The sequence below is a fragment of the Rhinolophus sinicus genome, chromosome 16 (assembly GCF_057876585.1).
Source record: "Rhinolophus sinicus isolate RSI-liver-muscle chromosome 16, RSI-T2T, whole genome shotgun sequence".
NCBI lineage: Eukaryota > Metazoa > Chordata > Mammalia > Chiroptera > Rhinolophidae > Rhinolophus > Rhinolophus sinicus.
Window position 1 is genome coordinate 17,756,516 of NC_142516.1, and position 15,760 is coordinate 17,772,275.

Here is a 15,760-nt window from a genome sequence, read left to right on the forward strand (position 1 = left end):
TTAAATGGTGAGCACTTCCTGGATAGTGTCAGCACCACAGAGACGCTGCCCACACACTGAGGGCAGGTAAAGCCTCTCTTCTTTCTGTCTTCGCCCAACCTGACTGGGAAAACCACCCTGAGGATTTGCGTCCAGGGCCTTGCAGACACTTGGAGGATTCTGAAAAATGCTGCCGGATCTGTCATGCCCCCCATCTTCATCCTGCTCTAGGTGCCCTCCGCCTGCACAGGGCTTGGGCCTCTCAGAAGTCTAGGTCTTCTCTGAGCAAGTCTTCTGAATAGGGTCCTCCTTCAGGCTCTGCCTGTCATTAGCAGGTGTGACCCTGGACAAATCATTTTCCGTCTTTGAGCCTCAGTTTTTCTGTCTGCCAAATGTGACTAATGATCCTAGCCCTACCTGCCGCAAAGTCCCTGGATAGCCCCAAGGTGAATGACCATCTTCTGAAGGCCCTTCTCAGGGACAAGAGTCATTTCTGTAGAGCAGTGGGGACCCCTGCTTTCCTTCAAGGAGGCAGGTAGAATGAAGCAGTGCTGGTTGTAGCAATGGGGCCTTTTCTTCTCCATCCCTCCTTTATTCCTGTCCAAAGCATTCAAAGTAAAGAGAAAAGAGAATCGTTTATTTTGCCAGTGTGTGTGTGTGTCTGTGTGTGTGTGTGTGTGTGTGTGTGTGTGTGTGTGTGTGTGTACGCATGCATGTACACACACATGCGTTTGGGGGGTTTTGCTGTGCCCACCCCATCCCTAATATTTATTTGATGTATTTTTCTTTTTGCCTTTTGCCCACCCTTCCTCCCTAGGAGCGGCTGCTGTGGCTTATAGACCTGATGGAGGTACCGTCCTTTCTGCTGGGTGGGGCTGTGGGCGTCCCTTAGCCAGGGCAGAGGTAGGGGGCTGTGGCCTTTCCCGCCACCCCCTTACGTCTGCACCCAGGGTTCTCCTTGGTGCTCATTTTCTCTTCTGCTCAATAGTTCATCAGGTTTCCTCAGGCTCTGGAGTGAGAATGCCCTCCATTGAAATCCCAGCTCTGCCACTTCCTTGCTGTGTGACCTCAGGAAGTGGTTTCACCTCTCTGAGCTCAGGTTTAGGATCTGCAAAATGCGAATGATAATGTCTGTGCTGCGCAGCTGTTGAGAGACTCCGTAGCCTTTCACTCTGTCGTCTGGATGTTTTCCTTCCCACTTCACTTGCCCTGGCTGTCTCCTGTGTGTACTTCACCCCTTAACTTCCATGCCACCTCTTGCAAGAACACTTCCCTGATCCCTTCAAGGTGGCTGACTCAGCCACTGGCTCCTCCAGTGCCCCGGGCTTCCTGTGGTGGCTCCGGTCTCATTATATTCTAATGAGACAGTTACCCGCCTTGAGCAGGGGCTGCCTGGGGGCAGTGACTGTGCCTGGGTCACCACTGAATCCCTGGTGCTCAGCACAGAGCTTGATCCATATTAATAATTGGGACCTTTCTTAATAAGGACAATAGCTGGCATTTGTCCGGGTTCGCCATGGTACTGGGATAATGCTTTCCAACTGTATCTTCTTTGACCCTCTCAGCAACTAAGAGTGGCAAGTACTGCTATGATCTCCATTTTACTGAGAAGAAAACTGAAGCTCAGAGAGGAGAAGCGACTTGCTCAAGGTCACTCAGCTAGTGAGTTGTGGAGTCAGGATTCAACCCAGGCCTGCTGGCTTCTGAGTGGCTGCTGTTAACCCTCCCGTCTGGTTGCGATGCCTTCCTGAAGGAGGCAGCGGCTTTTTAACGTTATCTGTCTGTCTGTCTGTCTGTCTGTCTGCCTATCTCCTCCCTCCCTCCTCATCCTTCGGTTCTGTTAACAAATGCTGATTGTGTGCTTGCTGTGTGCCATACGCAGTTCTGGGTGCTGGAATACAGTTGTGAACAACAAAGAAGTCCTTTCCATATGGAATTTAGGGTCCGGCAGGGATGACAGACAGTAAGCCAGATAAGTAACTGAAGTACACAGTATAAGGTGTAGAAACGTGCTAAGGAGAAAAATAAAGCAGGAAGTGGACTTGGGGAAAGGGTGGGGTGGTCAGGAAGTGACACCTGAGTAAAGAGCAGGACGAGGTGAGGGAGATAGCCACGCCTACCTCTGGGAAGAGCACTGGAAACAGAGGGAACAGCAATTGCTCCTGAGGCAGGAGCAGGCCTGGAGTGTCCGTGCAAAATCCAGGGAGCCCTAAGGCTGGAGCGGGGTGAGTGCAGGGAAGCGCAGTAGCAGATTCTGTACTGAAGAGTTTGACTCTGAGATGGGAGCCATTGGCAGGTTAGAGCAGGGCCAACGTGGTCTGACATAGTTTGAACAGGATGCCACTGATTGTTGAGAATAGATGAGGATGGGTTTGTACCAGGAACAGGGTCAGTGGCAGGAAGGGCCTGGGGAGGTCGTGCAGCCTGAGATGCTGAGAGATGTGATGATGGGCTCTGCAGCACCAGCTCTTCCTGCTGCTGGCTTGGTGTCTCCTGGGAACCCCCTTCTTTCACACACACAGCAAGTCTCAGACTGGATAACCCATGCTGCCTGTGTATGGAGCCACAAGACAGAAACTGCCTCTTCCTGGAAGCCCCTCCTGCAGGAGTACAGGGCACCAGGAGCTGCACACTTCTCCACTTTGTCTCTACCATGCAGTGTGCCCTCAAGAAAACTCCTCATGCACCGTCAGCCCCAATCTCCCCACCCGTATGAGCAAGGCAGACCACCCCCGTCAAGACTCCTCTAACTCAGAGTCCTGTCTCTGTTGGGAGATGTAGGGAAATACTCCAGGGTTGGCATGGAGAGGAATGGCAGCTCTATTTTCCCACCACTTCTCTGGGCATTTGGACAAGGGCTGCAGCATTACTCCAGAGAGAGAGTGTGGAAAATAATATTTAATCACCACTAAGTGCCAGATGGTAGTCTGCAACAGTACCATGTATTAGTGAGCTTTTGCTGCAGTGATGCTGAGTAACAAACAACCCTCAAATCTGGGTGATAACCAAAAACATTTCTTTGTCATGGCCCAAATCCCTGTCCTTGTGGAGCTCACGTGCTTTTCACATCACAGTGCTTTAACCTCTTCCTGAGTTTGTCTCCCCCAGTATGCAGGGAGAGGTGGCAGGGTGCATGCGGGACCACATCTAGCTCCCATCTGTGCCCCCAGTGCCAGGGGCTGGAACACAGTGGAGCCCAGGCAATGTGGAGCAGAAACTAAAATGGAACTGCCCTCCCTGCCACTCAGGGTTCTTCTCTAACGTCCGGACTTTTAAACATTTGCCTCCCTCCTTGTAGGAAAATGTCCTTTGCCTGGCACTCAGATGGGCAAGGTGGCAGGCAGCTGGCTATCAGTGACCCAGATGCCCCAGAGGGTTGCCCCTCGTGGAGCCAGTTTCCATTTAGCCTGACTTCCCTGGATCGTGCTGCACGGTTATCAATCTCAGGTTCAACGTGGCTCCTGCTACAGCCATTTTCTCTCAAACCAGACACAATCGATCAATGGAAATCAGATGTAGCCTTCCCCCATCGACAAACTGTGTTTATTTCCCATTTGTCTAATAGAGACTCATTCCCCTCCCATAAAGAAGTCAGCCAGGAGAGCTGAGCGCAAGAAGCAAGGCCTGCCAGACAATTCTTGAATTCTTCATCTCATGCAAGCAGGCCCGTGGTGGAGGGGCTTACGTGCATAGGCTCTGGAATCCCACATATGACTCTCCTAACTAGTCGCCATGTCACCTTGAGCTTTCAGAACTTCAGTTTCCATATCTGTACACTGGGCTGATGAGACCGGCCATCTGTGGGTTGTCCTGAAGATTCAGTGAAATCGGGAGTGGGCTTGCTGGTGTGGAGTCCACGAAAGTCGATTCTGTTGAAACTTTAAAAGCTAACAAAGGGCACTGCAGAGAATTACAGAGGAAAAGGGGTCAAGGCCAGCCTTGTACCCACAGAGCAGATGCCACTGAGGTTGGGGGTGACAGCTGGGACTTGCTCTGGCCTTAACGATTGCCCTTTACTACCTAGATTTGACAGGTTTTGCACCCCAGGCTTATCATGTGCCTGGGAAGGGGCTCTCTGGGCCTTCCCAAATATGTGGGGGAGACCCTGCCTCTGAAGGCCTTCCTGAGAAGGGCTCTGGGTGCGGGTGTCAGCCCTTTGCTGCATCGGCTTCCTCCCCTATGACTGCCATGTCTCCCTCCTCATCCAGGCCAAAAGGAAGGCGGAGAAGCTCAGGCCTGTCTTAGGCCCCTCCAGCCGCAGAGACACCTGATTGTTAAGCCCACTCTTTCCAGAAACAGGGAGTAAACTATTAGAGGGCTGTCTCCCACTTCCTGCCTTGCTCCAGCTTGGATGGGTTTAGAGAGTCCACTGTGGGGACAAGTCCTCCGCCCTGCCCCTGTGGGGAGCAGGGGAAACCCATTGATTCACTCACTCATTCACTCAGCCGTTCCTTTATTTATGTGGCAGGCATTCATTGAGTGCCTCCTACATGCCAGACCCTGAGTGGGGCACTGGTAGCCACGAGCAAGAGACAATGATGCCTGCCCACCTGAAGCGTCCCGAGTCCAGTCGGGGAGGCAGCCTTAAATCAAATCATCTACATAATTCACACTCTGATAAGTGGGTCGAAGTGTGGTGTGAGAGCATGGGATTGGGGCCCAGACCCATCGGGGCATCTGGGGAGAGATGTCTGAGTTGAGATCTAAAGTCGTTCTCACGAACAAGGCAGCTTAGAGAGCCAGGTGAGGGCCCTGAGCTGGGAGAATCATGGAAAGAACAGCAGGAAGTCGGTGGGGCCAGAGTGCCCGGACTGAAGGGGAAAGCGGTGAGGGTCAGCAGCAGGAGTTGCTAGGGACTTGGGTTTAATTTTAAAACTGGGACACCATCGCGGGTCCTCAGTAAGGAAGTGACATGATCCTGTTTGCATGTTTTAAGATGTCTCTCCTGTGTGTGGAGAGAGCTCAGAGGGGTAAGTGGATAGGAGTAACCCTGTCCAGGTATGCAGGTATGTTATCAGCTGAGGGTCCCAGTATGTAAGTATATCATCAGTGCTGTCCAGGTGTGAAGGTACGTTGTCAGGTGCTGTCCAGGTGTGCAGGTCCATTGTCAGGTGGGATCCCAGTATGCAAGTACATCGTCAGGTGCTGTCCAGGTATGCAGGTGCATTGTCAGGTACTGTCCAGATGTGTACCTATGTTGTCAGGTACAGTCCAGGTATGCATAAATGTTGTCAGGTACTGTCAGGTGTGTAGGTATGTTGTCAGGTAGACTAGCTCTGTATCCCCATCCCAGGGAGCTGCGAAGTGCCCTGATGGGGTAAAGGTGAGGGCGGAGTTTTCCTTTCCCCTTGAATAGAACAGCCCATTCCCTCCTGAGAAACCTCAGCTTGCATCCCCTGTGCCCCCGAATCATGAATTCAGCGGAGGCATTAGTGACCCTCAGGGTGGCTGCAGCTTTGCCTCAAGCTGGAGTCTGAAATAAGGAAAGTTCCTTCCAGCCAGTCCTTTGCCAAGCATCTTCCTCCTTGGGTGGGGATTTGAGGGTGATGGAAACTGTTTCCACCAAACAGAACTAAGTTCACAGGGGCTAGAGCCTGTTTGGACACGGGCCAGCCCCTGCTCCTCTCGGAGCCCCCATTTTCCCAGCTATAAAAGGACAGAGTTGGACTAAGCATTGACTCAAGATTGGGGGTCTTTATCTTTTCTGTGCCGTGAACCTTTCTGGCAGGCTGGCAAAGCCCTGCCACCCCTTCTCAGAATAACAGTTTTAAATGTTTAAAAATAAAACACATACATGGGATTACATAAAAAACAAATTATAATGAAATTACATTTTCAAAATACCAAAACAAATCGTCAAACGTGTGCTGCTTTATTAGCACGCCCAATGACGTCTGGCAGCGGGTCGGTAAGGGCTGTAATTGGAAGCCCTGATGAGCATATATGGGCTTTTGTGGCATCTGCAGCAACTGGAATGTGATATGAAAGATCTGTGACTTCAGTTGGTGACAGTATCACAGGCACTGAAGATTCTGCTGGGCTGTGTTGCCTCCATTCATAACGGAATGAAACGCTACATTTCAGTTAGATTAATGAAAATAAGGATGCAGTGTTTTCACACAGCCAAGTTCACAGGCTCCTGCGTTCCCTTCTGGAGCCCTGGTTTCTGATTGTCCTAAGGGCTCTTCCAGCCCTGCCCTGGAGATTCTGGGTCACACTCTCTGTCCACTGAATGACAGCCTTTTCCTAAGACCACTGGGAGGGAGATGAAATGGGTCAGAGGAAGCACCGTCTGTCTATACCAAACAGGCTTCCTTAGGACAAGGATTTGTCTTGTCTCAGGAAGGCTTTGTATGCAGATTTCCCAGGGACTTTTCTGCCTCTGTGGTTTAGTGGTAAAACATGACAGCAGGAGTGGGCAAGCTGGTAAAAAGGCCCAGTGACAGCCCAGCATCGGGGCAGTTCCCCTGGTACCAGCCACCCAGCAGCTGTGGGTTCCAGTCCTCTGCGTCCATTCCTTTCTCTCCCAGTCCATTCCTCCGACCTTCCCCGTCAGCCTCCAGACGTCCACTCCACCCCGTGCTTGGAGAGCCTGGGAGCAGCATGTCCCAGCAACCCCACCACGGCTGTCAGTCACTCCAGCATCTGGCTCCATGACCCCTTTGGACCCTCAGGGCCTGTCCACTGCACTCTGGGCAGCCCCACTACCCCCACCCCCCAAGGAATGCCAGGACATTCTGGCTGTGGCCAGCTCACATGGCTGTCCTGCCCCGCCTACCACCGCGTCTTTCCGGGACTGACAAGCTCCTCTTCCAGAGCCCCAGCTCTAGCTGTCCCACCACGTCCTGCGTTTCTCTCATCTTTCCTTCCTCTCTTTCTCCCTTTGCTCTCCCGCCTCTCTTTCCCCCTGATCCTCTCCCTTCTTTTTCTCTCATTCTCACTCCTCCCTCTCTGGTTTCTCTCCTCTCTTTCCTTGTGTCCTGTGAGCTCCAGAAGCCTTTGTGACTCAGTGGCTCAGTTTTCCCGTATCCAAAAGGGGGAGGCCGCCCAGCCTTAGGCCTCTCCATGGACATTTTGAGGCAGAGGTGGGGGGAGCCTGTTGTCCTGACATTAGAGTAAAACAGCAAGAAGAGCAAAGAGCTGAAAATAGAACCTTTATGTAAGAGCCCTCTCCTTGTAATGAGGGGATGGAGGCCTAGCAACTAGGGAATTGGGCTGGGGGGGAGAAGGGTGGGGCGGAGGGAGGGAAAGGAGAGGCCTCATTTTGTTGAGGTGGCACCTGGGCCATGCGAGCCTCCATTTCCAGCATCAGGCGTCCACAGGTGATTGCCCCTTATCACTGCATTTCATTTTGTCCCCACGGTCCCCTCAAACCAGACCCGGGGGACATACAGTCTCTGATTGGGCCAACTCAGATAAAAAGGTTTCTTTTTTCTCTGAAAGGAAGGGAATTTTCTGAACTGCCACAGATTGGAGACAAAAAAGCTGGGAGAGGAGGTCCTGGGGGCATCCTGGCTCTTGTGAGAAGCAGTCTGGATAACAATCAGACCCTAAATAGGGTTCAGCTTCCTGCTCCATCCTTGCTGTGTGACCTTGGGCAGGTGGCCTTCCCTCTCTGAGCTTCAGTCACCTCAACTGTAGAATGAGTGAAGGATCCCACTTGGCAGAATTCATGGAGCTACTGGGTCTAATCCCTCAGCTGGGCTCTGGCCTCAGTGGGTGCAGGAGAAGGGGGCCAAGAAACTGGGGGTCAGGGTAGCCAGGATGCACAGACCGGCTCCTGTGTGAGCTCTGACCTTGATCCTCCTCTCGAAGCCTGTTCTGTGAGCATTTCTGCTGACGCATCCCCTGGGTTCTTAGCCTGCTGTCTGCAGCTATTTCAGATGCACAAGGAACATGGCTCGGGGACTCGGGGCTCCTGAGCGTCTGGATTCAGCAGATGGAGTCTGGCAGGGCTGGGTTCCGACCCGTCTGCCATTTGCTCCACTTCAGGCCTCCCTCCCAGGCTGAACGTTTGTCCAGTTCCACCCTCCCCCTTTCCCTCCCTGCCTTGTCTGGGCTCCAGGATGCCATTGATAGCAGAGAATGTCTGAGGCCAGGGGCCAATGATGGCTGTGTTCTCCCTTGGTTCAGAGAGAGTGGCTCCTGGGGCCCTCTGGTTCCTATGGCACCAGGGCGCTATCCAGTTCTGGGGTCGGTTAGGCCTGCATGGGCTTTGCAGTCATCCTGACCTGGGTTAGAATCGTGATTGGCTGGAGAATGACCACGTGGTCTTGGACAAGTCACTTCTTTTTCTCTGAGCTTAAGTATAAAAGATGTGAGCTGGGGAGAATCGTAGTGCCTGCCTCACACTGAGAATCAAATGAGATGATGGGAGGGAACCACCCGGCAGGGGGCCTGGCACACAGTAGGTCCTCCACTTTGTAGTTCTCTGATCTCCTCTTTCTACGAGAAAGGCACACCCTCCCTGTAGAGCTCTCAGCAAGGACATGCTTGTGTTGTCAGGCTCTGGAGCCTTCCTTTCCCCTCCTCCTGGGCTCTTTTACAGCTGCCTGCCCCATCAGAACAGGAGTTTGTGGGCAGCTTCTGTGTGCTTGGGCCTCTGCCTGGCACTGGAGACGCAGTGACCTACCTCCTCATCTTTTATCCCCATGAGATTTCCTCATAAGTCAAAGCCACCTGATAAATGCTTGTTGAGTAACTAAATACATGGTTGAAACTCCTGATGCGCTAGAACAGGAGAAAATTCGGTGTCTTTGGTCCCACCATGGACTGTCCTCTGAATCCCCAGTGTGCCTGCAGGTTGGATTCCAGGGGCAGGGGGCAGTGCTACATTTGAGTGTGGTGGAGGCCCCTCTTGTCTTTGCCGTGGGCACTTCCCAGGCCTCTGGCTCTCTCTGAGCCTCCTGCTGAGACCAGGACTCCGACAGCCAAGTCTTCGGAGATCATTGCATGTAACCAGCCCCACCTCACCATTCACCTTAACTCTGGATGGTCTTTGTTACCCAGCTGGACTTTTTCCAAGGAGCACTGGACTCATTATGGTGTTGGATTTTGGAGGGGATTTATGGGAGGGCTGCCGTTTCCTTGTCATCAAGGTGTTCACACAGGCCAGGGTACCTTTTGCAACTATTCCGTTGCTGGAACACATTTGCAAGGTCCCAGGCTTCTGATGTGTGTAACAGTCACCTCCCCTCATATGTTATGCCAGGCTCTGTGCTGAGCATTTTTTTAGGTGTTAATACATCAACCCCATGAGGGAGAGACTGCTGTTGCCCTATTTTACAGATGAGGAAACTGAGGCATGGAGCAGTTCAGTGATTTGTCCAGCATCAGTCACCTGTAAGTAGCAGAGCTGGATATGATCTCAAAGAAGCCAGAAGTAGTGCTGCCAGTCAGTGGGTGAGAGAGCAAACCCATTGCTCCACCTCCCTCTGTCCTGGCATCGCTGAGGCTGTCAGCAGCGTCTTCCTGAGATGCAGTGTGCAGGACAGAACAGGAGCCCGTCAGGGGGCTGAGGTTTGCATGTAAGCCTCAGCGTTGTGAGTAAATGGGGCAGTTGTCCGGGTCTGACTTTGCCTCAAAGGCATCATGAGACCAAATGAGGAGCCCTGGGAGTGAGAGGCTCAAAGCCAGGAGGGCCAAGCATCTTGTCGGTTAGTGGGTTCCCATGACTGGTCTCCGTGATCCTGGGCTCTTTGCCTTGGGAGGATCCCTGGAGATGGGGCTCAGTGTGGATGACCCAGCAGCTTCTGCCGTAGGGGGTGTGGAGTTGGGGGTCGTCTTCCAGCCCTACCCTCTGCCCTCCCCCTCACTCAGGCCACCATGACTGCTCTCCACGAAAACAGTAGCCTCCTTGCTCAATTCTCTGCCTGCTCAGGCCTCCTCCCTGTGATGGCCAGAGTGATTGATTCATTCATTTCCCCATCAATTCATTGATTGACTATTTATCAATATTTAGTAAATATTTATCAAGCAGCCATTATGCTGAACACTGAGGACAGAGTAGGGACCAGCTGGTCACAAGTCTTGCCTCTGAGAAATTTGTATCTTACTGAGAGACAGTATGCAAATTAATAGTATAAGATCAGGTAGTGATAAATCTTATACAGAAAAACGAAGCAGATTCAGGGGTTAGACAGTGTTGTAAAGGGGCGGGGTGCTGTTTTAGACAGGGCTGGTCCAGGAAGGCATCACTGAAGTCAGAACTAAATGAAGTGAGGGAATGAGCCAGGAGCAGTGTGGGCAGAGAACAGTGAGTGCAAAGGCCCTGAGGCAGGACTGTCCCATACGTTGGAGGAGTAGCAGGAAAGGGCCCAGTCACGAGGCACAGTGAGTGCCGAGTTTGGAATTTCCTCCAAGGAAGCGAGAAAGGCCCTGGAGCGTTATGAGCTGGGGAGGGACATTATCTGACTTATGTTTCAAGAATTACGAGGTCGGACAATTAAGTTCACAAACATCTTTGAAAAAGTGCTACATACCCCATTGCTGAATATCACTATGGTCACCTTTGAAGTCCTCCCCTTGGGAAGCTATGCACTGATGCCAGCGCCTAGTCCACCCTTCAAAGCAATTTTGGAATCTTGTTCTGGAATGGCCATTCGAGCTGTCGTCATATTACCCTTGATGTCCTGAATGTCATGAAAAAGTCTTCCTTTCAATATTTCCTTTATCTTCGGGTAAAGAAAGAAGTCATTGGGGGCCAGATCAGGTGAGTAGGGAGGATGTTCCAATACAGTTATTTGTCTACTGGCTAAAAACTCCCTCACAGACAGTGCCGTGCGAGCTGGTGCATTGTTGTGATGCAAGAGCCATGAATTGTTGGTGAAAAGTTCAGGTTGTCTAACTTTTTCACACAGCCTATTCAGCACTTCCAATGGTAAACTTGGTTAAATATTTGTCCAGTTTGTACAAATTCCTAATGAATAATCCCTCTGATATCAAAAAAGGTTAGCAACATCATTGCAAAAAGTTCACGAACTTAATTGTCAGACCTCATATATCCTGGCCGCTGGGTGAAAAATAATGATCAATGCAAAGGAGAAAAATAAAGCAGGAGGAGAGATGGGGGTTGTGAGTTTAGGTGAGTTGTCAGGGTAGGCCTCTTTGAGGAGGTAATATTTCAATACAGTCTTGAAGGAGGTAAGCCAATGGAGCATACTTTGTGGATAGCCAAGGGGAAGAATGTTCCAGGCAGAGGGAACAGGCCGTGTGGAGGCCCTGGCATGCCTGCATTGTTCTAGTGTGGCTTGAGAGGAAATGAGCAAAGGGCATCTTAAGGCAAACTTGACCAGTCCCCATGGCAACCCACTGCCCTCGGGCTCAGGTCCAAACAGTGTCATGCTTGACTCATGTGGAACCGCTGGAAGATTCTCAAACATCTCTATCCTTTCTGCTTTATGAATACCTTTTCCTCTGAAACACCCATTGTTCCCTCCTTTACCTAACTCACCGACAAGACTCAACTTTCAGACATGCTCCTTCCTCCAGGAAGCCTTCCTTGGTAACCCATCCCCAGCTGCATTATATGCCTGTTTCCTCACTCTGTGCACAGCCTCCTCCGTGCTTGTTTGTGTTAATCCCACTATCTTTAAGCTACTGAAGGCAGGGGTCGTGTCTCATCTCTGTGTCCCAGGTCCTGTCAGTCTGGAGCATTGAGATTGCTCAGTGTTGATTGCTACACTTGAGACATAAGTCAGGTGTTGGTTGCGGAGGCTTTGACATCCTGGGCTCTGTCGGGTGGAGAAATGGCTCCCCCAAGTCCTCAGAAAAGATCAGTTTAGAAGGGAGTGCTGCTCAGCCTCCCAGGACAGCCCTAGAGGTGGCCTTCTGGCAGTCAGTGTCATTTGAGGGAACAATAGGCTTCTTCTGGAAAGTTAGAAGAGGAAAGAGGAAATGGACGTTTTTACAAAATAAGGTCCATTTAAACCTTTCCAGCCCCATCACTATTAAAACCATTAAAATTAGAAGAGAGAGAGAGACACTTTCCCAATCCATCTTTCATATGTATCTTGCCATTTGCACACCTTCCTGGGATTCTGTCGGTGAGCAGTGGAGAGAGAACCTTTGGGATTTGGAGGCGTTGAGCAGCACCCAGCTTCAGGAATTCCCAGTCCAGGCCAGGGCCACCCCACAGCATCTCCAGGTAGTTCCTGGGAGGCCTGGAAATAATCAGAAAGTCTCAAAGAAAAATTGATTTCAGAATGACTGGCAAGGAACTTGACATTCATTTTAATGTATAAATTCCAACAGAGTGGGTGGGGCATGTCAGAATCACATAAGCCACCTGAACGTGTCCCAGGGCCCGTAGATTTTGGAGTCCTAGAGAGCAAACTGGTTTTTCCTTCGTGGTTTATATTTGCTCACACAGCTTTCTTCTCCGTTTCTAGAACACTCTGGACCTGGAGGAAACTGGCGAGGCCGTCCAGAGCAATATGAGCACTCTCCCAGATGTTTCCCTGGTAAGAGGCTCTCTCTCCCTTTCCTGACGTTTGCCCTCCCTGGGGGCTGGCTCCTTGGTGAGAGCCAGTGGGAGGGGACAGAGAACCTGGCTGTGAGCCCTCAGACCAATCCCCAGGCCTGTGCACAAGTGTATCCGTCCCTCCACCGTCCCCAACAGGGGCGAGGACGGCTCCTTCTGGGCATTTTTGGCTGTCAGGCTGTTGGACTGTTTGCCCAGTGGGTGTTATTTTTGATATGTTATCTGAACGTTATCAGAGCAAATACTGAAACACGGAGCTTGTAGAAAGAAGTCCCTGAAGAGGCCATATGACTGGGCTGGACAGGGAAGTTAAATGTGGCCTCATACCCATGCACACACGTCAGCAGCCTAGGGGTTATCACTTTGTGATTCTGACCCAAACGTTTGAATGCCCTGGGCTCTGGAGCCAGCCTGCCTGGTTTCAAATATCACCTCTGCCACTGACTGTGTGACTTTGGGCAAGTTTCTTAACCATTCTGTGCTTCGGTTTTCCCATCTGTAAAATTGGGGTAAGAATAGTGTACCCCATAAGTGGAGTAAATTAATTAATTCAGGGGTAAATTAGTTAATTTAAGTAAAGCATTTGAAACAGTGCTGGTGCTACGATCAGAGCTATGCAAGTGTTGAATGTTGACGTAGCAGAGGGGAATAGTAATGACAATATCCATGTCTGCCATTCATAAGCACCTACTGGGTGGCAGGCACCTTGCTAACACATTATACACATTGCTCCTCATATGCCCACAACTCTGCTGCAGCAGTCCCGTTGCCCAGAGCCATACTCAGAGATGTGCTGTGCCTTGCCCAGGGCCACACAGCACCCGGCCCATGCCATGCTCTCCCTCCAGGCCTGTCACACCTCCCATCTCTCATAGCCTGAAAACAAAAGCCAAAGAAATGCCTTTTTTGTTTTTCCATTCTCCACATCCCGGCTCTCATTAAGTCTTGTTCCCTGTGACAAACTCTGGCTGATGCCAAGAACTTCAGTTCCCAAAGGTAACGGTGCCGTCCCCAGAGACGCAGCCAGGATCCTGACGCTTATCAGCTGCCGAGATGCTGGGAGAAGTTTTCCACTTGGTGTTGCATTATTCAGAGCAGTGTGGCCAAGAGCCGATAGAGTGGGGACAGAATTCCAGCCAGGCCTGGCCCACTCGGCTGTCAGGTCTCCCCTCTTCCAGCAGCAATGGGCTCTGACTCCTTCTACTCCTGTTGGGTCTTTTGGCAGGATGATGTCAAATCCACGGCTGAGGGGCTGCCTAGCTACAAGCCGCCGCCTCCCCCACCACCTCTGGTCCAGCAGAGGAAGCCTGGGAGCCAGGACCTCCAGCCTCCTTCCTCTGCGTCTTCCCACTCGGGCATCGTCTTCTCGGCTCCCCAGAATCGCAGCCCGCCGGCGGGTACTGCGCCCACCCCAGAGGCCCCCTCAGCACAGGACTCGCCCTCCTCCCCCATCTACGCCTCCGTCTCCCCTGCCAACCCCAGCACCAAGAGGCCACTGGACGCCCATCTGGCCCTGGTCACCCAACACCCCATTGGCCCCTTCCCACGGGTCCAGTCCCCACCACACCTGAAAAGCCCCCCTTCAGAGGCCACGCTGACTGGGGGCTGCCTCCCGCCACCCTCCCCATCTGGCCGCCCAGACCAGACAGGCACAAACCAACACTTTGTCATGGTGGAGGTACACCGCCCGGACAGCGAGCCAGACGTGAACGAAGTGAGGGCACTGCCCCAGACACGCAGTGAGTACTGGCAGACCCTGGGGGCTGGGTAGGGTGCCACTGTGTGATCTTGACAGGCCCTGTCCCCTCTGGCTTGATGTGCCCATCAACACAGTGAAAATGGAACCAGGTGCTTGCCTAGTGAGGCGCCTTCTACCCCAGGCATTTCCCCACTTGGAGTCAGGGTGGCAGGGGAAACAGGGTCTGAGCCCACGTTTAGGGGATTTGGAGTTGGAGATGAATGTGAGTCCTGGCTCTGCCATGTACCAGCTGTGTGACTGTGGACCAGCTGCTATGCCTCTCTGAGCTGCTTTTCCATCTCAGAATGGAGATGACAGTGACAGCCCTGCCAGGCCTCGGTTAAGGGTTGGGCTCCTCCTCCAGCGTCCCCAGCCCTGGGCACACTGAATTCACCTAGCAGTTCTCCCCCACCATAAAACTAAGCTTTTGGGGGGCAGAGGTGGCTTCTGTGATCTCTGTCTCCCAGGGCCTGGCCTGGACCAGGTACTGGGGGAAAGGTGGACCCCTGGGTGGCGGTGGGTCTCCTGACTTGGGATCAGGATTAGAGTGCAGGATGGGCCTTACAGGCACCCGGGAGGCCAGTGCAAGTCTGTAGCCCCTGAGTTTCTGGAGTACGTCCAGCTGAGGAGGTGGAGGGAAGGGTAGAGCCTGCTTTCCACTCAAAAGCCTGAGCCCTCTCCTCCCTCCTGTTAGCCAGTTGGGTACATTTTGTTGGATTCTGCCGCCATCTTGTGGCTAAAGTGATATTCAGGGCCCACTGTGGCCAGGGAAGGTGGCAGGCCAGGTCAGGGGTCCCTGGGAAGGCAGCAAAGGGGAGAGCAGGCAGGATGTGGTGACAAACCCTAACTATTACAGATGGATCACTGCTGCCTCTGGACCTAGCACTGAGCCAGACACACACAATGATAGGAACTAACGGTTATACAGCACTGTCTGCCTTGCCTATATTAGTAACTCATCTAATCCCCCCAATAGTTCTGTGAGGCTGGTGCTGTAATTATCCTTATTTTAAATAGATGATGAAACTGCAGCACAGAAAGTAATTGTGGAGCCAAGCAATGTAGGCCAAGTCTGTTCTCTTGGCTGCTTCAATCTATATGTCATATCTATTAGCCTTTATGATAACCCCATTGGATAAGCATCATTGCTCCTGATTAGAACAAGAACATGGAGGCTCAGAGAGGCTATGTAACTCACCTGGGGTTGCACAGCTGGTCAGAGGGAATTCACGTTCAATCTGCCGGACTCCAGAGTGTGTGTTCTTAACAGAGGGCCTCAAACTCAGGGACTAGGCTGTTACACACATAATGAAACAGCCTGGGTTGACTGGTGAACCAGAGGGCATGTGCCCACACTCAACTCAGGCCAGCTGGAGTCATGCAGGGGTGCAGACCAGACGTGGAAGACTTTCCTTTTTGTTTTCCTCGAGAAAGTAGAAATTTTACTTTTATGTGAAATCCCCTAATTTGAGTGTATTGGTCCATCATTAAAACTTAACAGTATTGTGTGAATTAAAAAAAAACACACATCTGTGGACTGGGTTTGCCTTCTGACCTCTGTT

At 51.8% G+C, this 15,760-nt stretch overlaps 1 protein-coding gene across 8 annotated transcripts in view; it reads left to right on the forward strand.

Moving 5' to 3' along the window:
• Positions 1-15,760, forward strand: part of WHRN (whirlin) — an 83,887-nt gene that overhangs the window by 65,906 nt on the left and 2,221 nt on the right. For 6 of the 8 annotated variants that reach the window (XM_074330913.2, XM_074330910.2, XM_074330906.2 and 3 more), the window contains 3 exons: positions 797-829; positions 12,369-12,440; positions 13,686-14,199. In XM_074330913.2, coding sequence (XP_074187014.2) covers positions 797-829; positions 12,369-12,440; positions 13,686-14,199 — 619 coding nt within the window. The remainder of the gene's footprint in view (positions 1-796; positions 830-12,368; positions 12,441-13,685; positions 14,200-15,760) is intronic. The other 2 variants (XM_074330908.2, XM_074330907.2) reach the window with 1 other exon arrangement.